Below are 27362 nucleotides of genomic sequence, written 5' to 3'. Positions count from 1 at the left end.
AACAACAACATTATGCCTAAAAAGACTTAAGCTGTTAAGTAAATCAACCAAAACTAATACAGAGTGGAGGACAGAGGGAGAGCTTGAATTTGCTTGAATTGGAGTCTAGCAAGGTCTTGTATATAAGCTACGCACAGACGTCTGTCCATGGCCTTAAGCTATTCCGCAGTGATTATTATGCACAATTATTATACGTGTTCTTTTCATAATCATATGAAGGGAAGGCATTTGCCTGCTTTAGATAGGTGAGTGCATAACCATGATTCAGATGCACATGACTGATTACTCCCTGATCCAAACATAATGAGGAAATTGATGCTCTTGCATCTCAAGATATGCAGTCTTAAGAGCGTTAATCCAACAGTTTGTTTTTCAGTGTAAAATGTCATTGCGTACTTAATAGCTGTACCACTTCACTCATATGTCTAAGGCCAGGGGTCTGTGAAGAAGTTATATAAAACTGAATTTTCTTATCCTTATCATGAGTAGGGTCTAAATTCCCTTGCAGTGCTCCCTGGAGTGACTTATTTTTGCACGTGACACTGCACAGCCAGTAGAGGGGACAGACTGTAGATTTTTTATTTTTATTTTTATTTTTTATTTCTTGTCATTAAAAAATAAAATACTGTATATAATATAGTAAACATGTGAACAAATGTGTTTTGTTTTGGTTTTATTTATTTTGTTTATAGATAGCTATAAAAAACTAATGAACAAATAATATCAGCAGTCCGGTTTGCCTATGCACTGTTTGACATCTCAGACACTGTGTGTGTGTGTGTGTGTGTGTGTGTGTGTGTGTGTGTACGTGTGTGCGTGCGTGCGTGCGTGTGTGTGACGTGCTAATGTAAACAGACATGACTGCGTGCATCCGATAATCACGCTCAGCATGTGTTCACTGTGACTATGCAAGTTTTAAACTGTTATCATGGTGCTTTTGTGATAGTTTCAGTAAACAAATGTATTATATGCCTGAAAAGACTGTTTGAGTTGCTGTTTGTGTGAATGAAAACCACATCTGCATCTAAGCAGACGTGGCTGCGTGCATGGGAAGATTGCGTTTAGATGTGATGGCTGTGCAGATACAAGCTGTGAACTGTTATCGTGGTACTTCTGTGATAGTTTGGCTCTCTGTTTCAGAAAGCAAACGTATTATATGCCTGAAAAGACTGTTTGAGTTGCTGTTTGTGTGAATGAAAACCGCATCTGCACCTAATCAGATGTGGCCGCGTGCATAGGAAGATCACGTTTAGATATGATGGCTGTGCATATACAAGCTGTGAACTGTTATCATGGTACTTTGGTGACGAGTTGTATGTATGTATATAAAATGAACTTATTTTGTGGTTTAAAAGACTGTATGAGTAACTGTTTGAGCGAATATAAATTACAGACGCTTGACCAGCGCAGCCTGTGTTGACGCAAAAGCCGATTTGAATCTGGCAGCTTGTAACTTAACAGGCTGCTGCAGAAACACATATGTGTGTCGCTACTCTGCAGGGCCCAGTTATTATTTATTATTATTATTATTATTATGAAAGGGTTAAAGGGATAGTTCACCCAAAAATGAAAATTCTGTCATCATTTACTCATCCTCATGTTCTTTTAAACCCATATAACTTACTTTTTTCCATGGAACACGAAAGGAGATGTGAGGCTGTCAGTCACTTACCCTTTCACATATACAATCAAACACGTAATGTCTTTGAATAATCTGATATTATAATGTTATTATACACTCACTAAGCACTTTATTAGGAACACTATGGTCCTAATAAAGTGCCCGGCATGGTCTTCTGCTGTTGTAGCCCATCCGCCTCAAGGTTCGATGTGTTGTGCATTCTGAGATGCTATTCTGCTTACTACAATTGTACAGAGAGGTTATCTGAGTTACTGTAGCCTTTCTGTCAGCGCGAAACAGTCTGGCCATTCACCGTTGACCTCTCTCATCAACAAGGCATTTCCATCTGCAGAACTGCCACTCACTGGATGTTTTTAGTTTTTGGCACCATTCTGATTAAACTCTAGAGACTGTTGTGCGTGAAAATCCCAGGAGATTAGCAGTTACACAAATACTCAAACCAACATGTGAGCACCATGAGCACTTAATCAGTCACAAAAAAAAAAAAAAAAAAAAAAAAATTCTTGTTGCACTTTAATCTGTTTTGAATACTATTCTGATGCTAGTGAAACTTTGTAATATGGCACTTTTTGTACCACTGTCTCCTTAAGATGATTCGCTTATGTCTTCCTCTTTTGTAAGTCGCTTTGGATAAAAGCATCTGCCAAATGAATAAATGTAAATATAAATGTAAACACGTCTGGCACTAACAATCATGCCACGGTTGAAATAACTGAGATCACATTGTTTCCCCATTCTGATGGTTGTTGTGAACATTAACTGAAGCTCCTGACCCATATCTGCATGATTTTATGCAATGCACTGCTCTCACACGATTGGCTGATTAGATAATCGCATGAATAAGTAGGTGTACAGGTGTTCCTAATAAAGTAATAAGTGAGTGTAAATGAATATTATTATATTTAGTATATCTTATATTTATGATTATTTTGATTATTATGTAATGAATTATCTTTATTTAGGGTCTTTATCAGAACATACTGATGTGTGATTAATTGTGATTTATTCAATTAATTAATCTGCATATCATGTAATTAGTTCGATAAAAAAAAAAATTAATCAATTGACACCCATGTTGGAAGACTCCCTGTGTCAGTGCAGACTGAAAACCCCTAGTCTAAGGGACTGCCGTGGTGTTGCAAAATCCACTGCAATACCCTCTTCTCTGACTGTATTTATGCTCTTTAAGCTGAAAGAAGAGTAATCACAAGGAAGCCACTGTCTTTGGTAGGGAGGGGTTGAGTTAATTAAAATGGAAAGTGCAGTAACAACCTGCACTGTCACAAAAACAGGCTGATTTAGACGCAGTGGGATATTAAACAGGTCCCTAAGTTGCACAATGCAGCCAGGCAGGTAATATTTGTGCTTTCCCTAATTGCTTCTATTGCAAGATGATAGGATGTTTCTGGCAAATCCCTGAATCATCAATGACGTTACAGTAGCTGTTAGTCCAATGGGATGCTAGAAATAAATGTACAATAGCAAAACTGCTACGGGGATAAAGCGTTTTGTCCTTTTACCTTTCACCGACCATATGGTGTTGTTTATGTATTTTTTTGACAAAGGGTTGTTATAGTTAGATACTGCAGCAGGTGCTTATAGCCCAAATGATTCTGTTCCATCGGTAGCACTGTGCACACTCTGTGGCTCTGGCAAAGGGGCCAACGCAGGATGTGAGCTGTTTCCATGGTTACTAGCTCCACTCTCTCTGCCTAGCAAAAACTGTGTCATTATCCGGTGCTTTGGATGGAGGCAGAATGAAGCTGCAGTGTACAGGGCAGTTTGCTCTCCTTGATTTTCTTCGCCAGCCTGACCATGCATCATCACAATTTGCATCATTTTATATCTCATAATCATTTCTGATCTTCCAGGCTTCCAATTGCAGGTGGTGTGGTCACGCCTGCAATTTTTTGGTATAAAAAATGTTTTAAGCAACACTGGTAATTTAGAGCCTCAAAAAGCTGAAATGGAGGTGAAAATGGATGCGTGGCTTTGAGGTCCAATTTTTGTCCAAACAAAACACACACACAAAATCAAGGTTCTTCCATGGCCATCCCAGTCCCCTGACCTGAACCCCATAGAAAATTTGTGGGGTGAACTGAAGAGGAGAGTCCACTAACATGGACCTCTGAATTTGAAGGATCTGTAGAGATTCTGTATGGAGGAATGGTCTCAGATCCCTTGCCAGGTGTTCTCCAACCGCATTAGGCATTATAAGAGAAGACTCAGAGCTGTTATCTTGGCAAAGGGAGGCTGCAAAAAGTATTGAATAAAAAGGGTGTCAATAATTATGGCCAATGCATTTTGGAGAAAAATATTTATTTAATAATGAGATATTTCCCCCGTTTCAATTGTTTTACTTCAATTAAAGGCTATATTTTTGTAAATGTTTTGAATGAAAGATCAAAAGGATAAACAATGCAGATTTTTTTTCCACAGCCTTCTTTGCTCATATTTACCATGGGTGCCAATATTTTTGGCCACTACTGTAATTCAGGAGAGTATTTGTCATAGAGCAATTATTTGATTAACCTTTCATACAAAAACATGCTTATTACTGTAAGGCTTGCTATTTGATGGTGTTATTCAGTCTTATTGTATCTCTGAGTGTTGGAAAACTAAATGAATCCATACCATAATGAGTCCATTAGAGACTGTAATCATCACACATATTCACAAAATATCATACGAAAAAACTATTTGCCAATGAGGTAAGAAAAATAAAGTTGTTTTCCCTTTGATTTAAGTTTTTTTTTCTTAACCCATCGGCAAATAGTTTTTCTTGTTTTAAGCATAAACATCACACAAAAAAATGCAATTCCTCTGAAAACAAGACTTAATGTCTTATGTTATGTCTTATGTATCTTGTTTTAAGGATGTTTAGAGATTTTTACTGGAAAGCAAGACAAAAATACTGATTAAGAAAAACACTTTGCAGTGTGAACATGTCAAAAAATTCACTAGATATGAAACAAAGTCAGTAGTACCAGCCAGGACACATAAACTCCTGTGTGTGTGTGTGTGTGTGTGTGTGTGTGTGTGTGTGTGTGTGTTTGCGTGTTTAAGTGATTTACGAGGACATTTTTTTTAGGTTACAAACTGGTAATTGCAAGGGTATTATGCTATAAATGTGGTTTATGAGGACATTTCTAGTGTCCCCATAATTCAAATTGCTTAAAAAACATACTAAATTATGTTTTTTTGAAAATGTAAAAAGAAAAAGAATGTTTTTTGTGAGGGTTAGGTTTAGGGGTAGGATTAGGGGACAGAATCTATAGTTCATACAGTATAAAAATCATTATGTCTATGGAGAGTCCTCATAAGGATAGCTGCACCAATGTGTGTGTGTGTGTGTGTGTGTGTGTGTATGTGTGAGCGTGTATTCCCTACGTTGTGGGGACCAAATGTCCCCACAATGATAGTAAAACCTGAAATTTTTGACTTTATGGGGACAATCTGTCGGTTCCCATGAGGAAAACAGCTTATAAATCATACTAAGTTATGTTTTTTGAAAATGTAAAAATGCAGAAAGTTTTCTGTAAGGGTTAGGTTTAGGGGTAGGGTTAGGGTTAGGGGATAGAATATAAAGTTTGTACAGTATAAAAACCATTATGTCTATGGAGTCCTCATAAAACATGAAAACACAACATGTGTGTGCGTGTGTGTGTGTGTGTTTGATGTGTATGTGTGTGTGTGTGTGGTGGGGGCAGGTTTGGGTGGTTTACGAGGACATTTTTAGGTTACAAACTGGTAATTACAAGGATATTATGCTATAAATGTGGTTTATGAGGACATTTCTAGTGTCCCCATAATTCAAATCACTTAAAAAACATACAAAACTATGTTTTTTTGACAATGTAAAAAGAAAAAGAAAGTTTTTTGTGAGGGTTAGGTTTAGGGGACAGAATCTATTGTTCATACAGTATAAAAATCATTATGTCTATGGAGAGTCCTCATAACGTGTGTGTGTGTGTGTGTGTGTGTGTGTGTGTGTGTGTGTGTGTGTTTATGATGTACTAACCTCCTTAGGTAGGCCATTGTCTGTCATTAACAGAGCTGTGAAACACAAACTCTCATGAAGATGAATGCCTGTACACTCTCACACCTGTTCCCAAGCACCTCTCCTGAGTACTACACTCAAGTTGTTGTGCTTCGGGGCGAGACCTGAGGTATTCTGCCACTGAGATCTGTGTTTGCTAAGAAAATATAAACATATCTAATGTCAGCACAGGCTTATCAGTGGTGTTTGTTAAGGCACTATTGTGTATACTAAGGGTTATGGATTTCAACAACTTTTATTTAAACTTTGGTGCATCGTCCTGCATCGTTTGTGCTTTGGACGTGAATGATACCTCAAATTGTGCAGCTTGTTGAGTAGAGGGTTGTATTTACTGTTTTAAGCAATCATACTTAAGGATATTGTTGAGGGTAATAAATATGAATTCATTTATCGCATTAAAGTGGTCCTAAATGTAATAAAAACCCTAAGTGCAATAACTTCTGGTCATTAATGTATGTAAATGTGCCATAAGAGTGTTTGGTATATTTTATGTTTTAAGGTAGTTTAAGTTTGTTTTTCCATACATTAGTATACACCGATCAGCCACAACATTAAAACCACCTGCCTAATATTGTATATGTCCCCCTCGTGCCGCCAAAACAGCGCAAACCCGCATCTCAGAATAGCGTTCTGAGATGCTATTCTTCTCACCACAATTGTACAGAGCAGTTATCTGAGTTACCATAGACTTTGTCAGTTCGAACTAGTCTGGCCATTCTCAGTTGACCTCTCTCATCAACAAGGCATTTCCATCTGCAGAACTGCTGCTCACTGGATGTTTTGTTTTTGTTTTGTTTTTTGGCACCATTCTGAGTAAATTCTAGAGACTGTTGTGCGTGAAAATCGTAGGAGATCAGCAGTTACAGAAATATTCAAACCAGCCCATCTGGCATCAACAATCATCCATCCGATTATCTAATCAGCCAATCATGTGGCAGCAGTGCAGTGCATAAAATCATGCAGATATGGGTCAGGAGCTTCAGTTAATGTTCACATCAACCATCAGAATGGGGGGGAAATGTAATCTCAGTGATTTGGACCATGGCATGATTGTTGGTGCCAGATTGGCTGGTTTGAGTATTTCTGTAACTGCTGATCTCCTTTAGTTTAACAAAATGTGGTGTTATTCCAAAAGTTTATTGTGATACACCCTGTAGTTTAATGAACAATTGAAAATGACTTTGTTTTTGGTTACATTCTGCATAAAATTGGGTTTGTTTTTGTTTTTCATTCCTTGAACCGATTTTAGTCCCTGTTTTAAACTTATGATAAATTGTTTACATTTACTAAGTAAACTGATTATTAATCACTACACTGATCATCTCACTAGGGATGTTATTACACTTAAAGGTGCAATATGTAATATATTTACTGTACTAAAGCATAAAATTATCATAATATGTTACCAGAGATTTAGGAAACATGCTAAGTTGAAATACTGGCTTCTCCGAAAACAATGCTACAGTCAGTATATTTTACTTTGAAATGTCCGTTCCGGGCTGGAATTTGTTCTGGACTGTGTGATCCCACCCACTGCCCATTTCCCAATAGTATTTTGACACCCCAGGTTGCCAAATTTGAAACAAGTTAGTGGGCAAACACAGCACGCTGCAGCCATGGAAGCCAGCAATACATCTAGCTAACATTGACAGAGTTATAAAAAATCCACATGAGCTGGTTTATAATTTGCAAACAATAAAAACACTGCAAACATATACATTAGCTGATCAACTCTCTCCAATATTTTGAATTTGGACTGCAGAACCCATTTTAAACGCTTGATGTCAATGTTACATATTGCTCCTTTAAGACCCCAAGTTATTACTTTTTAGGCCTTTATTACATTTTGGACCAAAGGTTATACATTTATTACATTTAGGGCCATTTGTTACATTTGTGCCCTCAACAATATTTACCTGGAAGATAAAACAGGTGAAAAAATCCTGTAATTTTACAATGAAGATGGGACAAGAGCAGTGTCAAAAACTGACTTTTGTAGGGTTGGGTAATATTTGCACCCTGGAATTGGGGCATGTTTTACTGTTCTGAATGCATATTTTGTTCTTACCGTATAAAAACACAGTGTGACCATTTATGTCAAATACTTCAGCTGAGTCAGTTAATTGAAATCAATTATTCATCTATTAAACAATTATGACTTTTAATTGTAAAATCTAATTAACATCAAATGCAAAAGTAACTGTAACAAATGCACAGTGAATAAATTTACATTAATACATTTTTAATAAACTACATTTAATATATATATATATATATATATATATATATATATATATATATATATATATATATATATATATATATATATATATATATATAAATAATCTGACAGCTGCATGTTACTATGATGTCTACAGTGGCACTAAACTCATATAAAACCCATAACTAGATAGGCCTAAAATAAAATAGAAAATGACATAATATATAAAATATGATATATTGTATAAAATGTTAGATAACAGATAAAAGATGGAGAAATTTACTTTGGGAAAATTTTTTGTGTGCACTAAAAAACACTCTGAACACCTTAGCAACTGCATAGAATTTTATTATTATTATTATTCAGAAAATGTCACAATTTAGTTCATATAAATAAATGGCAGAAAGTAATGTAATCATATGATGGAATTGCACTGTTACAGTATGTCCTCTCATTTATTAGCAGTGTTGTGTAATGTTACTTTTAAAAGTAACTCGTTAGAATATTGTGTTACTCCTTAAAATAGTAACTTAATTAAAAAGTTATTTTTTATGAAAAGTAAAGCGTTGCTTTACTTTTGCGTTACTTTTGCATTACTTTTTCCTTAAAGCCACTTTCTCTTCTGCTATGCTATGCATTCCATACAAATAAGCCATGCATTGCATATAAGATATATTACAGGTCATGCTAGCTACTGTACAACACTCATGTCAAAACAACATAGTAAACAAACAGATATTTAGAAAGTAGGTCATTGCGTCATATTTATAATAAAGAATCAATAACATGAATACGCATGATTTGTTTTTACATCAACATAGCAGCCAATATGAATAATGAAGAATAACCACTGTCTTGTCTAAAACAGCAAAGCCCAACACTTGATACATGGCAGGTGTGACTAATAAACTAATAATGGGCAAACAAGTAGGTGGGGTATGACGTAAGACAGAGAGACATGCGGTGATACAGAAACAAAACAAAGCCACGTGCTCTCACAAGACAATAAAAACACCTGAATGGCATGAGTGCACATCACCAAGACAATAAGGCAATATACACCCATGCCAACCGACAAACAAGATGAGAGAATGCATAGCAACACCAAAAAAAGCAATGCCACACATTCTCACACTAAAAGAAACCTGAGCGTATACGCAACAGGTGACAAAAACAAGACAGGACACCTGTGCGAGAGTTTGGCCACACACAAACCCACAATCCCACAATGGCTTCCGTGGCCGTAAACACACTGGCAGGGACAAGGGAATGACCTCCGTGGTCGTGGGCAGTGGCAGTGACAGGGGAACGACCTCCTTGGTCGTGAGCACTGGCAGGGACAGGGGAATGACTTCCTTGGTCATAAGCACTGGCAGAGACAGGGGAACAGTCTCAGTGGCTGTGAGCACTGGCAGGGACAGGGGAACGACGTCTGTGGTTGTGAGCACAGGCAGTGACAGGGTTATGGCCTCCGTGGCCAGGGGCACTGGCGGTGATAGGGGAACAGCCTTCATGGCTGTGAGCACAGGCAGTGGCAGGGGAACGACCTCCATGGTCGTGGGTACTGGCAGTGACAGGGGAACAACCTCTGTGGTCGTGAGCACTGGCAGTGACAGGGGAACGGCCTCCATGGCTGGGAGCGCTGACAATGACTGGGGAACGGCCTCCATGGCTGGGAGCACTGGCAGCAACTGGGGAATGGCCTCAGTGGCCGGGAGCGCTGGCAGTGACTGGCGAACAGGAGCCCTTCTCCTCCTCTTCCGGGCGGCCAGGAGCACTGCTGTGGGAGTGGCCGTCATGACTGAGGACACTGGGACGGTCGAGGCTTCAGGCACTGGCTCTGAGACAGACGAGGCTTCAGGAACTGGCTCGTTGATCATGGAAGGCGTGAGCGCTGGCTCGTTGGCAGTGGCAGGCGTGGGCACTGGCTCGTTGGCCGTGGCAGGCATAGCCACTGGCAGCAGCCAGGAACAACCTTCGTGGCCGTGGGCACTGGCAGCGGTAGGGGAACAACCTCTGTGGCCATGGGCACTGACAGTGACAGGGGAACAACCTCTGTGGCCATGGGCACTGACAGTGACAGGGGAACGGCCTCCGTGGACCGACCGGACCGAAACAGGAACCAGGTGGTGGAAACACGAACGTCAGGGAAGACTGAACACACAAGCAAGACTGACTGGAAACACTAGCACACAAGACTGGAAACAAGACGAACTGGCAAAAACGAGGAGACTAAAATAAGGAGAGAAATCAACAGGTTAACAAGACAGGGCAGGTATGACTAATAAACTAAGAATTGGAAACAAGGAGGCGGGGTATGATGTAAGACAGAGAGACACATGGCGATACAGAAACAAAATAAAGCCATGTGCTCTCACAAGTCAACAAAAACACCCGAATGGCATGAGCGCATATCGCCAAGACAATAAGGCAATATATGCCCATGCCAACTGACAAACAAGATGAGAGAATGCATACAATGCCACACATTCTCACACTAAAAAAAACCTGAGTATACAACGCAAGGCAAACGCCACGCGATGCGCGCAACAGGCGACAAAAACGAGACAGGACACCTGTGCGAGAGTTCGGCCACACACAAACGCGAAATCTCAGACCGAAGTGACCGAACCTCAGCACAATGTGAAGACAGCTCGCGACCCGGGCGCGCAACGTGAGTGCAACGCGAGGCGCACCCACGTTCGCGAGAAACAGACATAAACTATTGACGTGAGTGCATGCTGCCAAGATGACATAAGTGCAACGCACTCACGTCAATAACAGACAGACATGGAGCACGAGTGTCCGGATCCCGACACAGACCGAAACCAAAACAGACAGGAAGTCAGGATCCAGAGACCGTGCTCCCGACATGAAACAAGACAGCACACGGCAGGGAATACAACTGAAACCACGCGCTCACACAAAGACAGAATATGAAACACAATGCCACGGTCCTGTCAGACCAAAACCCAGACTGACAGAGTGACAGGACCGTGACAGCCAGAGTCAACTTAAGATGTTTTTCAAAATTCAGAATAAAATTAAATGGGGAATGCCAGCCTAACATGTTCAAGGAATAAGTCTGATGAATAATTATATATTTTTCACTTGTCATCTCAGTGCAAACTTGTTTTGAGTTGATCCACCGTGCATATAGACGCCACAACTTCAGAGGGGCATGTTGATACAACTTGAATGGAATTGTTTATAATGCTACCAAAATGTCATAAAAACGGTTTGTGTCATGAATCAAACTACTTGTTTATTATAAAACAAAAATATCGAATATGTTTAGAAACAAAGACATTTTCTCTGCGTACACAATCGATGTAGAACGTTGCTTGGAGTCACTGATCCAGACTCAGCTTTTCTCATCCCATTCTCCCAGTTACAGGGAGCTGTAACACAGAGCAGTTCGGCTGCATAAATCCGTGAATTGAGCCAGTATTTCACCCTGTGTATCGTGTCGTGGCCAGTGGAAGACTAGTCTTATAATCCCTCTGCCTAAATGTGTTTACTGATTTTTTTTTAATGCAGTGTGTATTAACAAATGAATCAGTCGTGTTTCACTCAACCGAATGTTGCTGACCTCATGTCATGCTAAAACACGAAATGCGCATGCGCATTAGCGAGATGATTGACAGGCGATGTCTGTATCTAAAAGGAAATTGGCTCTTTTACCTGCAAGGCGGGACTTCCTCTCTACATCCATTGACTGTTGGGTGCTAGAGCTTCTTGGTTGGGCGTTCCAATTTCTCCCATTCATTTAAATAAAAGTGACTCATCTCTTTTGCTAAATAGTCTCTGGCCTCACACTCTATAGACCAACAATGCCAATTATGCACTATGTCTCCTCCCCGAAGTTTGCACACTTTTATTCCTGATTTCTCACAGTACAGGGACAGTAGAGGTGTACAAAAGCAACGCGTTACTTTATTTAAAAAGTAACTCCGATATTATGGTCTAAAATAAAAAATATTGTGTTACTTTACTCATGACTCGAAAACAAGTCATCTGATTACTTAACGCTCGTTACATTTATCGCGTTACCCCAACACTATTTATAAGTACCCAGTGTCGTTTATAAAAAGTACAAGGCGTCAGATTGAAAGAGTCCATCCCTTATCTTGATTTGATAGTGTGAAAGCTGGCAATGCTCATATGGAAAGGGAGGAGGTACAGTACTGCTTGAGTAAGAGTATGACTTGCTGCCAGGAGAGAAAGAGAATCTGGTAATCAGCGTGTGTCTCTGCTCTGTTGTTTACAGCACCCAACACCGCTCCGTATGGAAGTACAGGAGGCGCTGACGTCCTGCTGGCCTGCCAGTACCTGATCCTGGCTCTCTCTTCTCTCGTCAGCGTTTACTAGCCCTGGGGATGGCCATACACAATGACTGTAAAGAACCCTTTTGAGAATTTACAGAATCTTTCACATCGCTGATGGCTGGATCCAATCTGGTACAGTTTGTTTGGAAAGTAACAAGGGATTTGAATCAGCATTACTTGTGTTGGGATGGTAATTGTTTTTCTTTGGTGTTTGTAAATACATGCGGTTTTAGGTTTTTTTTTTTTTTTTTTTTTTTTTTTTTGTGAATCAGAGCACATTGTCCCCCTTTGAAGACTCCAAAATTAGCTGAAATCATGCTTTGGAAAATTGAGGGTGTTTGACATTAGTGTCTTTGTTATTGAAAATGGAAAGGCGCCCTAGTGTGCCACCTTGCTCTCTGTGCTGGTACAGCATTTACATACCCATGAAACGGGGAAAGTATTTAGATCATCAAAGGTTTTGGTGAGCTCATTTAAAACCCATGAGTCAAAAAACATTGTCTTACATTTCAAAAATGGATTATATAAACAAATAACGGTATATAGTTGATGGCAAAAGAACAAATTTAAGAGTAGTTTTAGTATAATATCCCAATGAAATATGATTAATCATTTTGTGGACCAAAATTACAGCCATACCTCAATGGTTTAGACCTTTGTGCTATATAGCCTTTTTCATTTGACGGCAATATACAAAGTAAGTTCATAACCTATACTAGTTATTCTAGAAATACATGTTTTAGTTATGATTGCCTCTTCTCAAAAGTTTTCTTTATTGGGGAGAAATCCTTGATTGCATTCCAGATTAAAATATAAATGAGTATAAGAGTATGTGATAAATCTTTTAAATAATATTGGGCTATTTAAAGGGATAGTTCTCTCATCATTTACTCACCCTCATGCTATCCCAGATGTGTATGAATTTATTTCTACTGCTGAGCACAGATGAAGATTTTTAGAAGAATATCTCAGCTCTGTAGGTCCATACAATGCAAGTGAATGGTGATCAGGCCTTTGAAGCACACAAAGGCAGCATAAAGTAATCCATATTACTCCAGTGGTTTAATCCATGTCTTCTGAAGTGATCCAGTTGGTTTTGGGTGAGAACAGACCAAAATATAACTACTTTCTCACTGTACATCTTGACATTGCAGTCTCTAGGTGATCATGATTTCAAGCTTGATTACACTTCCTAGTGCTTGACGCATGCGTAGAGTGCTAGATGGCGCTATAGGAAGTGTAATTGAGCTTGAAATCATGATCACCTAGAGACTGCAATGTCAAGATGTACAGTGAGAAAGTAGTTATATTTTGGTCTGTTCTCACCCAAAACCAACTGGATCGCTTCAGAAGACATTGATAAAACAACTGGAGTTATATAGATTATGTTTATGCTGAGTTATATGTATGTATGTGTTTATGTATGTATGTGTGTGTCTGTATGTATGTGTATAATTAGTTTTTATTTTTTATTTTTTATTATTATCTATGTCTTGCTGCTGTTTTTGTATTGTTGTACACTGGAAGCTCCTGTCACCTAGACAAATTCCTTGTATGTGTAAGCATACTTGGCAATAAAGCTCATTCTGATTCTGATTCTGATATGCTTTTTGGAGCTTCAAAGGCCTGAGCACCATTCACTTACATTGTAAGGACCTACAGAGCTGAGATATTCTTCTAAAGATCTTCGTTTGTGTTCAGCAGATTAAAGAAAGTCATGCACATCTGGGATGGCATGAGGGTGAGTAAAAGATGAGAGAATTTTCATTTTTTTATGGCTAATCATAAAATAAAAATTAGACACATGCATTAGTCAAAATCAGCGTCATTCTAAAAGGTTATAAAACAACAAAGCCGTGTCACAGAGCTCTGTCCCGATGAGAGTTCTATATGTAAAAAAGAATGGAGAAATATTTAATGAATATAGTATTGCATTTGATGTTATATTAAACAAGATATCAAATAACAATAGCACATAAGAGACATTCTGCAGTTGGCAGCATGCAAAATAATATACTGGGCCAATCCAAAGTGGAGGAAAAGCAGCTGAAAGTGGGTCATAATTGACGTGCACTTTGATAGAATTAAGAAATTATGAACAGTCACTAATGGAATTTATCTGATTATTATTGGCATTTTTTAAACCAGTAAATATATTTGTCTCAAATTTTTGTTGATTTGATAGATTATACTTTGTTTTATGGTTGTAATGATTTGAACAGGATTTTTATAATGTATTTACATATTACCTGCTTTGCTTTTGTCAGTGTGAAATAGTTTCGATAAGGGAAGCAGAAAAAAAGAATATGCACTTCCCTCGTAGGGACAATATGAAATTTACAAGTGTGGATCCAAACATGTGAATGAATATTCTTTCAAAATAAGTATGCAGTATGGCATAGTTTACAATGTTGTCTTTCATTTTAGATGCCACAACTGTTGTTGATTCTTGTCAAACAAGTAGAAGTTGGAAAAGTGAACCGTTTGTAATCAAATAATCTACTTTTAACTCAGAGGGTGTGAACCAGTCATATGGTATAATAGAAAATGAGTCATGTGTGTATATTTGAAGAAAGTAGGATTCATTTTAACTTCTTGGTAGAGCCAGTGTCTAGGTTTAGTTTAACCTCTACCCTAGTTCCCACACACTTATTGTATACTACGATGTGCAGAAATTATAAATGTGCTGCATGTCAAATTAATATGTATGTTAAGGTGGCCATTTACCATAAATCAATAATTTGAGAACAAAACCAGGCTGCTTTGACTTTATGAAATGTGTTCCACACTACTGAACATCACAAGATTTGTGAGCTATGATGAAATGTTCTTTTTATGTGAAAATCGCCACAGAATCTTTTCTGCTCAGTGTGCAATATTGGGTATACTCCTCCATGCTCAAGCATATATTTGTGCAAAAATTGGTAAATTTTGTTTATCCATCATAAGTTTACATTCTTTTTTGTATATTATTCCTTGCACTTTTTACATAACTGTCAATACCAGGGCAAAATACATAATGAATGACAGGAAAAAACGAGTCATCACAATACATATTCATTGTATTGCACTTTAAATCATGTACACTTACAAAAGTTATACTCTGAATTTAGATTTTAAATGTGACTGTATTATGAGTTAAGGCAAGAATTTTACAGTGACCAGTAAATTGAAGTGAGAGCATCTTGTAATTTTTTTATCGCTTAAAAGCACAGTATCATATAGCTTTTACCTAAACGTTTGTGTCCCTGTGCTTATTGCAAAGCCTCAAACAACAAACAAAGAGATGTTAAAATATAAATTTATGATCATACTAAGGCCTGGCTCTCATTGTAATGTAAAAAGTACAATTACACTTGCTTATCTTTACCACAAACCACCATAATCGCGATTAACACCAATAGCTTTGAATGGAAAATACGCTGCATTTCATATCAACGTGAAATAACATTTGAGTCCACTCTAGAAGCAAGTACTGTATAAAATGTGCCTTTAAAAGTATTTAATTGATTCCATGTCAAATGCCATGTCTAAGCATCATGCATTTGTCATTCATGTATACTAGATAAATATCAGTGTTTGCAGTAATTTTTACTTCCTCTATTATTCGTGCATCCCAAACTAATAGCTGATAAAAGGGGCATTTTAACATCTGCCAATTTAAAACTAGCACATGTTCTCTTAATAAATACTGTGAATAAAACATCAATGAAGAGTTCATTAAACCATTATTAAAACTGCATAAATGGATATCAAGATACAAAGGGTGAAAAAACATGAAGGCATTCATGCATGCGTAATTCTCAGAAAAGTTACAGCATTTAAAGAGTCTGTAAATAACAGGCAAATGTGCTGGATAATTACATTCCTAGACATGCATTAATGTTCAATGACGCTTTTTTAAAAAAAGGCTTACGTTAGCTTAGCTCTTGTGCTGCACATGTAACTGAAATTCACATTGATCTTGCACGGTGTGACCTCACCTGCTGGTGGTCAGGACAACATAATGAGCTGATGCTATTTTGGAATGAGTTCAAATCACTAGAAACAGCACCGCATGTTCTGGCCTGAGGAGACCCCTTTGGGTTCTTTCGTAACACCTTCCCCAAAGTCCTCGCCGTCTAAACATTGCTATGATTCAGCTCTGACGAAGAAGGTGGAAGTTAGCATTTTTGTTGTTTTTTACAAATCCTAAGAATATATATAGATAAAAAATTACTGTTTGACCAATATGGGTTTTTAAAGGAATAGATCACCCAAAAATGAAAATGTTGTCATAATTTACTCACCCTTATGTAATTTCAAACCCGTATGGCATAACACAAAAGGAAATAATTTAATGAATGTCCTGTTGGATGGATTCAAAATAATGGCAGTACATAGTGACTGTAACACATGAGTGTATACAAGTCAAGCTCAATCAACAGCATTTGTGGCATAATGTTGATTACCACAACCATTTATTTCTTCTCGTCCCTCCTTTTCTTTAAAAAAGCAAAAATTGAGGTTACAGTGAGGCACTTAAAATAGAAGTGAAGGGGGCCATTTTTTAAAAAAGTTTAAAGGCAGAAATGTGACGCTTATAATTTTATAAAAGCATCAGACGTGTCATACAGTAAAAGTAGTCTGTGCATCATGTATCATGTCTTCTGAAGGGGTATACAGTCCGTTTTTCTGATAAACAGACCCTAATTGAAGTCATTTTTCACTATCAAATCATTAATAAAATCCATAAATAGCGCTGAAATCCAATATGGCGGCTACATCGAAAACATCAAACCTTATTTGTTCTTGCGTAAGAACCAACGAGGTTACGATAAGATGTCATGACGTTTGGTCACGAGACAGTGATAACTTATTGTACTGAATTCAGCCAATGGGACATTTATTAAATTATTTTCTTTTGTGTTCTGCAGAAGAAAGTCGTATTGGTTCAGAACGACATGAGGGTGATTAAATAATGACAGAATTTTCATTTTTGTGTGAACTATCCCTTTAATTGTCGATGGTGATACATTTATCTAGAAAACAGGGGGGCCAATGGTTGGAATAATGCTGATATAATACAATTAAATTATTGCAAATAAGACATACAGGAAATTGCTGTAATTACTCAAAATCACTAACAGTTTTTCAAAAACAGAAAAAGTGCATTAACCATTGACAAGGTTGTCAGTAGTCTTTGGGACAGACACAGAATGACTACTTCTGTTAATGGGGCTGATAAGCTCAAAATGGCCAAATATCTTCTGATTAATCGACCTGCCCAGTATATAGGTCTATCACTTAAGTCTTTAATTGCAGTTTCTGGATGTATACAATCAGCTTCCCTAGGAAAAGTCCCAAAAAAACAAATATTTCTCTCACAATTAGAGCTGCTGGCAAGACAGAATGAGGGTGGTAGGCGGCATTGCAATGATTAAAAACCTGTCAGCTCCATCCCATCTCTGACTTGGCCAGGCTCTTTTGAAAGTTGTTTGAGAGTGCTGTGTGTGCGGTCAGGGGAGCTGATTCTTCTGACCTGGCAGTTAATAAAATTCTTCCTATGCCTTTGTCAGTTTCTGGAGGATGATTTTGTGGAGTGCATGAGGGTGCTGCATTAACCAGCGGTGAACGCTCACTCTCTCAGCAGCACTCTGGCAGGCCTGACGGTAATCTACATAAACCTCTGTTCTTCTCCAAATGCTTGCCAGTAACTGCAGTTTTGCAGTATTCTAATTGACTCCATAGAGCTTTGTAAAAACAAAAACCTTTAATCCTTCCCAAAGCCCATTTGCTTTACGGCTATTGTGTTAAAACTTCAAATGATTCAAAACCGATGACAAATGCACCGGTTGCCGTGAATGTACTTATCCTGTAGAAACATTCATTGGCTAAATATTTGTCTGGATAATGAAGTAGATGCCAAAATGAGAATGAGTGAATTCTAAAGCTTTTCTCCATCATGTGTTTGTCAACCTCCTCGCTCATTATTTTCACTGAGCTGGAAAATAAGTTAGCCAAGCACTGATGCAGTGGTTTTGGTAATGCTTAGGTTTTAACTGAGTCTTCTTTTGCTGAGCTCTGTGTGAAACTGCTGATTGTCTCTCATCAGGAGAAGCATTTGTTTGAAAAGCAAGGGATCAATTTAGGAAGATAGTCCAGGTTTTTGAGAAAACAGTGGGATCGGCCCCAACAACACCATTCACTGTTATTCACTGTTATGTCTCATTAGATGACTGTTGGCCTGGTAATTTGTTGTTAGCTGTTTTGAATAGCATGGGCTTTTTGTGTTGGCATTTTTCATATCTTAAGCAGTTATTTTGTAAAGTAAAATAAGTGAACCAGTGACACCACCAATCTGCTATCGAATAATTGAGCACAGAGCACACCCGCCCGAAAGATTCAGATCTCTAATGGTTTTTAAAAACATTTAGGTGTAAAGAGGGCCAGCTTTGGTTACTTTTATATATATATATATATATATATATATATATATATATATATATATATATATATATATATATATATGTTTTTTTTTTGTTTTTTTTTTGGTACCTTTCAATTTGGTGACAAAGTAGAATGGACTTAGTAACCATATTGGGATGAGTGTATTTTTATTTCTCTTTTTCTTTCTTTCCAAGATTCATGAAGCTGAAATTTTTGTGTTGAGAAATTTGGTCATCTTCATTTACATGTGTATGGAGATACTTTAGCCACCAGGGATATAGTTGTATATTTTAGGCTCTAGATCACTGGAATGACATATTTGGCTTTAAGTGGCATTGATATATATTGATATTTGTCAAGAAAAAAGAATCATACACTTTAATTACTTTAAAGCTTACATTGTGTATAGCCAGTATGCAAGTTCATTTTCATCATGTTTGATGTAATTTTGTAGCAGTGGTTTGATACTAATAAAGTTGGAAGTTGGTGATGGAACTGTGAAATGTGGTTTGCATGATTATTTAAGCCTTTTTATTATTATTTTAAAATACTGTACCTGATCACACGGGAAGTCGGCATGTTGTTTCCAAAAGTTCCTTTACCCTAGGATCAGCCACTTTATGCCAACTTATTGACAAGCATTATTTCCCATCAGACATTTTTGCTTCGGCTCAAGCATGTTTGCCTTCCCTTGTGGCGTGACTGGAAGAGCTTTGCATCATCAGCGTGGGAGAACCAGGTTCGTATCCTACATATAAAGTAGTAATGTGATGTAATCACATTCATGCAGGGTGGTCAACCCATTATGCGACATAGGCGACTGCATAAGGTGCCATCGCTTCCAATCTATTTCAAACTAAATGTGCCCTGTGCGTTCCGACAACATGCGGTGCCCTCCATGGAACATATAGGCTGTGTACTTAATGCCTTAATAAAATACCTCTCTTACTGTTTCTATTATATCTGTGTTTGGCAAAAACAGTGAGAGTAGAATGGATAGTATGCCATTGTGAACAAGGCCATAGACTCACGAGTGTGGGGCTCGTGAATCTAAGTAATGCCCAATGCGTGAAATAATCACTCTTATGAGTCACACAATGAATTTGTCTAACGTGCGGGCTGAATCATCTGAAGCGCTTTGTCACGCAGTAAAAGAGTAACGGGATGCTTTAGAAGACAGAGAACAAAAACAACGCTGAATGAAATGGATATTTAGTTACAATTCATTGAAACAAACCTGCAACTCTATTCAATCGTTTGCCAGTGATGAAGAAGGTCATGTGCGAGTGCGTGTGCAGCCTGTGAGCGATTGTCTACTGCAGTTAAAGACATTTTCTACATAAACAACCCGATCTCATGAAAATTCTTACATATTTTACAAGTTGGCTATTTCATATGATTTCTAACGATTTCATAATGTGCAAATTCCTGGCTGTCTAATGCGGAAGTAAGCACGAGTTCCGTGCACGAGGCGTTAAGGACATTAATATTATGCCCTTACCCAAACCCCTTATCTAAACCTAACTGATCAATAGAGTGTGTAAACATGATAGGAAGCTGTTGTGTGTGACAGAAGCAAGTAATTGTCGCGTATTAGATGTAAACGATATCCAGCGACGTCATTGGCTAGTGAAAGTCGTATGAATTCATACGAATTAGCCAGATTTAGAAAAGTCGTACGAATCCTTACGATTTCACTGTGAGAGTGTGTTGAAATAAAAATGTATCAAAATAATACCATTACATAAAAGCACTTAAAAGTACCAAAAATTACCAAGCTAATACCATGTTTATTGGACATGTTTCTTGGAGTTGTCTAACATATAAATACCATGATATATTATGAAAATACCAAGGTTTTACCATGATACTGCCACAGCAGGCTTTTGAGAAAGGTAACTTTGATAAACTTCATCTTGTGCTGTGTAATGTGAAAAGGTGTCAATATGCTTTTAGTCCATAGTTTCATTAATGCTACACAATATATGTAGGCTATTAAAGAAAATGTTCAAATGATGCTCCTAAAATCACCAGAAATTAATGCTTTGGTGCTGTTTTTTGCCCAAAAAAATAATAAAATAAAATCATAAATTAATTAATATATAAAATCTCCCAGGGGAGACATGCCCCCAGACCCCCCTACAACATCATGGTACAATAGATTGTGTACTTGATGGGCCCCAGACTCCCCAGTAATGATGAAAGCCTACAAATGCCCCTGCTGTGAAACATACTATACAATGTGCATAGATCTTTAGGATAGTGCACCTTTGCTTTTACATGCACTTTACATTAAATTTATTTCTATATATGGTGATACCTATTATTATGCCTGCTAAAGAAGCCATAACACGCACTTGCATATTTCTTCAAAACTTTGTTATTATTAATGTTTGGCTAGTTTGAGTTTATACATTGGTTATGTATTTAATTATGTGTTAATCTGTACTCTTTTTTTGTGTAAAAATTAATGCATAACTCTTTAATAATTTTATCAGGAAAGGGGTGGAGAGTTGACAGGAGGGTCTCGCCTAGGGTGCCAAATGGGGTAGGACCGGCACTGTATTCATGTAATTAGTGATTAGCGTGATTCAGAGTTTGCATTTTCCCCCTTAACCTTACATTTTTACTCCACTGATGGTTAGGTTTAGGTTTGGGGGTTTGGTTGGGGGGGTTCAGATAATAAAATATGCATTCCTCTTCACTGTATTATACCCTGTTCACCTGAAAACAATTGGCTTTAAAACTCGCTTTTGGCTCCCCTCCTCCTTGGGCATTTCACCTAGAAAATGGAGCTCAAACGTACAGAAGGATGCCATTTAATGATTTTACTTAGAAGGGGCTTCAGCCATGACTATTATTCACAATATAGCATGGCCTCTCGTACCTTGTTGTTTCAATAACATCATGGCTGTGATTTGGTCACAGGAAGGGGTCAGAGGCATGTAGAAACTTGCAATAACTCATGACCATAAGTGTTTTATTGCTTTTATACAAAACTTGTGAAAGTAATGTAAAGAAAACCATAAATCAAAGAAACCCTGAAACATCAATTCATATGTGAGTTTTAGTATCTACTGACTCATCTGCCAAAAAAGTAGGTTCAAGTAGTTATGGAATGCAACAGTTACAAGTGAAAAAAGGGCTATAATTAGCTAATCAGATTGCATTGTCAGATCTTACTGTTGAAAAAGTCTCAAAGAATAAATACTGAAAATTACGCGACTGTGACCATATTTTTGCCAGATTAAATAAAGTTTTTTCATGACACATTTTGCAGCAGTTTTGAGGTCAAATGTCCACTGAGTGAAACATTCTACTGAACAGATGAGGTTTTTAAGGTTAATGCTCTCTGGAGTTTTAAATCAACAAAACCGACCTCCCCTAAACCTTAAACCTAAACCTAACTGATAGTATCATAAAAGCAAATGCGAGATGAAAAACACAACTGCTGAAGCAACCATGTTATTTTGTGGTGCTAATGACGTTTGACTTTCGTGATAACTCACATGCTTAGCGGGACTCATACCCCAGTCCTTTGCATCGCGTTTATAAGTGCAACGCTCTATCTGTTGAACTATAGCATAATTTGATCACATTTGAACAAGCTTGTAAATGCAGTTGGTTATGTAATGCAGATGTTAAAAACGTATGCACTATATGAAGTGTTCAGTTGCCATAAGATAGCACTGTGTGTGCAATAGGGCAAAAAGTAAGTGTTTATGAAGTAATAATCGGATGGTTTATCAGGAAATTGCAAAACAATTTAGGTACAGTATACAGTAGGTATATACTGTATGACCAGCAGTATTGGGTTAGTTACTTTAAAAAAGTAATCCACTACTGATTACTAATTACTTTTGTAAAATTGTACTTAGATTACTTTACTAATTACTTTACTTTGAAGTTACTTTCTAAAACCAATCAAACCTGCTAAATAAAACAAATGTGACACTAATAGCTCTTTTAGCACTTTAATATTGACTGAAATATTAACCAAAATACAGCAATATGACAAAGACAACAACTTGCCTAAAAATTCCAAAAATGTAACTTAACTTTCTATCTCAAATATGCTGTAGTTGTATCTTTACTTTGTAATGCGTTACACCCAACACTGATGACCAGACTGCAATACTGTCATCATCAGACACTTCTAAAAAATAAACAGGCTTCTCACATACTCATAGAGACCCCTCTAAAGTGCATTTACACCTTGATGCTGGTCATGTAGGTGCCATAGTGATATTTTAGTGTTTCACATACTAACCTTCCTCATACTAACAGCATTTTCTCTCTGTCTTTCATGCTTATATTCCTCCTTTGGTTTCTCATCAGGAACGTAATGTACTGCAGGGGCCTGTTGAAGCTTAAAGAGTTAATCCCCATCTATTTTAATTTCCATGTCACTGGTGCATGGCCTGCAACACTGGTATCCAAGCAATGCTTCATGGGTGACAGCTGAAAACATGCTGACCTCCTGCTGAATTAGACGAAAAAGCCAATTCCTCCCAAAAATGTCTGTGCGTAAATGTTTGGTTTCATACTATTCATGTTTATAAAGTAGGCTACTATACAAAAAACATTCACATTTCGTGGTGAAAACACATCACTATGTAAGCTCAGCCTCTGGCTGAATCATATCCAGTGTTTACTGTGGCATGATTTAGTACTCAGTCTGTCAGCCTCATCCCACCTCCACATGACAGATGTCCACACTGCAGCATATTTATTTTTCATTTGGAGATCAGACCAGGTCATTTTCAATGGCCCTCTTAAAGCCTTAGTTAATGGCCCACGTCATGGTGTTCCTTCAACCTCAAGAAAGAGCTGCACTGAATAAAAATTTGAATTGCTTTGATTACAGCTCCAAGCCTGGTTATAAGATCAGTGATCGTGTGCTGTATTTTATTAATATGTGATTACTGGGTGTAGTTTTTTATGTGAATATAAAATTATGCTCAACACATTACACATGTTCAGCACATTTTTGTTTGAATGATCTTGCATTTACTCTTTTGAGGCATTTGATCAAATCATGATTGGCAAAATTTACATTTGCATATTACATACTAGGGTCAAACTAATTTAAAATGTGCTAAACTGGTAAATAATATAAAAAACACATTGCTAAATATGCCACTTTAAATGGCACAAGAACCAATGAACAATGTTTGTGTACAACGCTTTTGTGTGTATCATTAATGTGGCTGATTTAAATGCTGTAAAAGGACAAGAATTTCAGTAAATAATGACTTAAATTTTCTTTCTGTTCCTCACACAAAGCTATCATATGGCTTCAGAAGATGTGGAATATAGCCAACGACAGAAGACTTAGAATATAGCCAACGAGTCGTATGGACCACTTTTATGACACTTTATGTGCTTTTTGGAACTTGACAGTTACAATCACCATCCTCTCATCCCTCCTCCATCTCTTTTTGTGTTCTATGGTACACGAGAGTGAGGAAATGATGACAGAACTGTCATTTTTAGGTGAACTATATCTTAAATATTGCTCTTGCAAAGCAGTTGTTTTTTAATTATTTTAAAAGCCATTTTGAAGAGTTAAAAAAAAATTCAACAAAAAATAACAGAACAATGTAGATGTAGAAGTAATGTAGAGTTTATTTTAGTATACAGTATAACTTACATGATTCAACAAAACAGCAAAAACTGAAATAACATGCAGGTTTTTTTTTTTTTTTTTTTGCAGTAAAGCTGTTTTCATTATACAACAGAAAAAGTGACTGTTTTACAAAAATGTCATTGACGGTTCATGCTTTTTACATCAGTTTTTCAAATAAAAACTTTTAACTAGGGTTGGGAGAATGTAAAATATTGATTTCTGCGATTAATAGTTGACTGTTTAACGTGTTAAAATTAACACAGTTAATGCAGTCCTGCACATCCTACTACAGAAACTGATTGCGTGAAGCAGTTGATGCTTGTTCATTATGTGCAACACATGTCCCGGGCATAAAAAAACGGGACTGGATTTACTGTACTGATAATGGAGACTTTATCTGCAAGTGGTGAGCAGGTGTGGGAGAGATACGGGCAAGCTACTGAATTTCATCGCATCACCCGAAAACGGTCACTCACTGTCATCTGAACCAGTTTCAGAAGCAAAACCACATGAAAGAGACCCAGTGGGTGCGTGATAGAGACTGAATGGCAGCCAGAGAAAATAATAGTTTTGAGATTTAAAACTTCAGCAAATAAACTTCAGCATTCAATTTGGTTTGTATCTGTATGTATAGTGTCTAATAATGCATTGGAAATGTACTGTCTTTTTTACTGTTGTAACCTCCATTCCCTGATGGAGGGAACGAGACGTTGTGTCGATGTAGTGACACTAGGGGTCGCTCTTGGGAGCCCCAAACACCTCTGATCTTTAAAAAAAGGCCAATGGGAATTGGCGAGTGGAATTTGCATGCCACTCCTCTGGACATACGGGTATAAAAGGAGCTGGCTCGCAACCACTCATTCAGGTTTTGCGCTGAGGAGCCGAGATAAGGTCCCGGCCATTTCAGCGGGTAGTACAGCTTTGTGGCAAGATGGACACAACGAGACAGCCTTTAGATCAACTAAATCTAGGGGCTCAAACGGGGCTCTCCGCAGGCCCAGCAGGACCACAGAGAGATCCCACGAGGGAATGAGGCGCGGCGTAGGAGGATTCAGCCTCCTTGCGCCTCTAAGGAACCTGATGAACAGGTCATGCTTCCCGAGTGACTTACCATCCACCGCGTCGTGGTGCGCCGCTATAGCAGCCACATACACCTTCAAGGTGGAGGGGGACAGCCACCCCTAGAGCCTCTCCTGCAGGAAGGAAAGCACCGACCTCACTGCGCATCTCTGGGGGTCTTCGCCTCGGGAAGAACACCAGTTTGCGAACAAACGGCACTTCAAGGCATACAGCTGCCTCGTAGAGGGAGCCCTGCCCTGAGTGATTGTGTCTACCACCGCTGGTGGTAGGCCACTTAAGTCTTCCACATCCCATCCAGGGACCAGATGTGGAGATTCCAGAGGTCTGGGCGTGGGTGCCAGATGGTGCCCCGTCCCTGAGAGTGGAGGTCCTCCCTCAGGGGAACTCGCCAGGGAGGGGCTGTCGTGAGGAGCGTGAGTTCCGAGAACCAAACCTGGGTGGGCCAGTACAGTGCCACGAGGATGACCTGTTCCTCATCCTCCCTGACCTTGCAGAAGTTCTGCGCAAGCAGGCTCACTGGGGGGAATGCATACATACGAGCCCCCGGGGCAAGCTGTGTGCCTGATGTGGCGGAATGATCCGCCCCTCTGGCTCGTCATCATCGTGTTAATGAGTCACCGGGGGTGAACAGCTCTCGTTGCCGCCGACAGGCCTGGGAAGACAGGCCGCCAGTGACGCCGCCGCCCCTAACGCCGTGGACTTTGGAGGGGAGCGTGAGCGGCCAACTGACCCAGCTCGTGCCTGGGCTATCCTATGGACACTACCCCGTCCTTTCACGGAACCCCGTTCACCGTGAGGATGCCAGATTCCCCCTTTATTATGAACACTATTCCCCCTTGGACACTTTATTACACCTTTTGGACATTTTATGTTTATTATTGTTTCTAATAAATGCCTCTCCGAGGCTTGTCGCCACACCCACTGTGTCTGTCACTTGCTCACCCTGCCACAGTGGTGGAGAATGCGGGCACTTTTGTGAGCAGAGGTGGCACAGTTGGGCACCACCAGTGATGTCACTCTTCCTCCGGTTAGTTGGAAAGCCTGGAATGGGACGGAGAAAACACGAGAACGGCCTCCGAGCTGCAGTAAAGGGTAAGTGACACTTAATAAGCATTTACCCTGTGGTCTTATTAAAGGAATAGTCCACCCAAAAATGAAAATTTGCTGATAATTTACCATCCTAGATGTATCTGAGTTTCTTTCTTCATCAAAACAGAATTTAAGACTTTCAGGATTTCATTTCAGGCCTCCTCCTTTAAACAATGCAAGTGAATGTCCTCCATTTTTTGATGGTCCAAAATGCATATTTAGGGTGTATCAAAATCATCCACACAACTCCAGTCGACAAATAAAGTTCTTCTGAACACAAACAATTGATTATTTTGAGAAACAAAACAATACTTAGATACTTTTTAACTGCAAATTTTCGCTTCCGCCCCAGCCTAACTTGGAGGCATCTGTCATAATAACGACACGCCTGGACAGTTGCTGTAAGGGGACCCCTGCCTGTAGAAATGCAAGATCTGTCCAAGGGCTGAACGTGCAGCGGCAGATTTGACAGCTTTGGCTGCCAGAGATGACGTAGACTTACAGGCCCTGGACGGGAGTCTCAGGCGATTCCGCCAGGTGGCGGCATTTCGCGGGCACAAGTGCACTGTAACCCCTTTATCCACCTGAGGAATCTTCGTATACCCCCTGGCCACCCCATCGTCGAGGGTAGTGAGAGCTGAGAAACCCAGAAGTCGGGTCCGGGCAGCTAAAGGTCCCCACCATGACTTCGTGAGTTCCTCGTGCACCTCCAGGAAGAATTTCTGCAAGAATATATACTCTTCTAGCTGTAGAAGCGCCCAGGGGCATACTCTGCATTAATCGCACAGAGGGGGAGAAAGCCGCTGAAATGCGCCGTATATCCAACAGCATACGCTTCTCGCCTATGAGGTGAATGGAACGGCAGTGGAACTCGCAGCTCAACA

General features: G+C 38.8%; 1 protein-coding gene across 4 annotated transcripts in view; it reads left to right on the top strand.

Moving 5' to 3' along the window:
* negr1 (neuronal growth regulator 1) overlaps positions 1–27362 on the top strand; it is a 308138-nt gene that overhangs the window by 232998 nt on the left and 47778 nt on the right. For 3 of the 4 annotated variants that reach the window (XM_051705953.1, XM_051705952.1, XM_051705951.1), the window contains one exon: positions 12194–13207. The exons of the other annotated variant lie outside the window; for it this stretch is intronic. In XM_051705953.1, coding sequence (XP_051561913.1) covers positions 12194–12294 — 101 coding nt within the window. In that variant the 3' untranslated portion in view covers positions 12295–13207. Of the gene's footprint in view, positions 1–12193; positions 13208–27362 lie in introns of those variants that run through there. 4 annotated transcript variants of the gene reach the window in all.

This window comes from Myxocyprinus asiaticus, chromosome 9, assembly GCF_019703515.2.
Source record: "Myxocyprinus asiaticus isolate MX2 ecotype Aquarium Trade chromosome 9, UBuf_Myxa_2, whole genome shotgun sequence".
Taxonomy (NCBI): Eukaryota; Metazoa; Chordata; class Actinopteri; order Cypriniformes; family Catostomidae; genus Myxocyprinus; species Myxocyprinus asiaticus.
The sequence above is the reverse complement of the archived record's forward strand: the minus strand, read 5'-3'. Positions and strand labels throughout refer to the sequence as shown.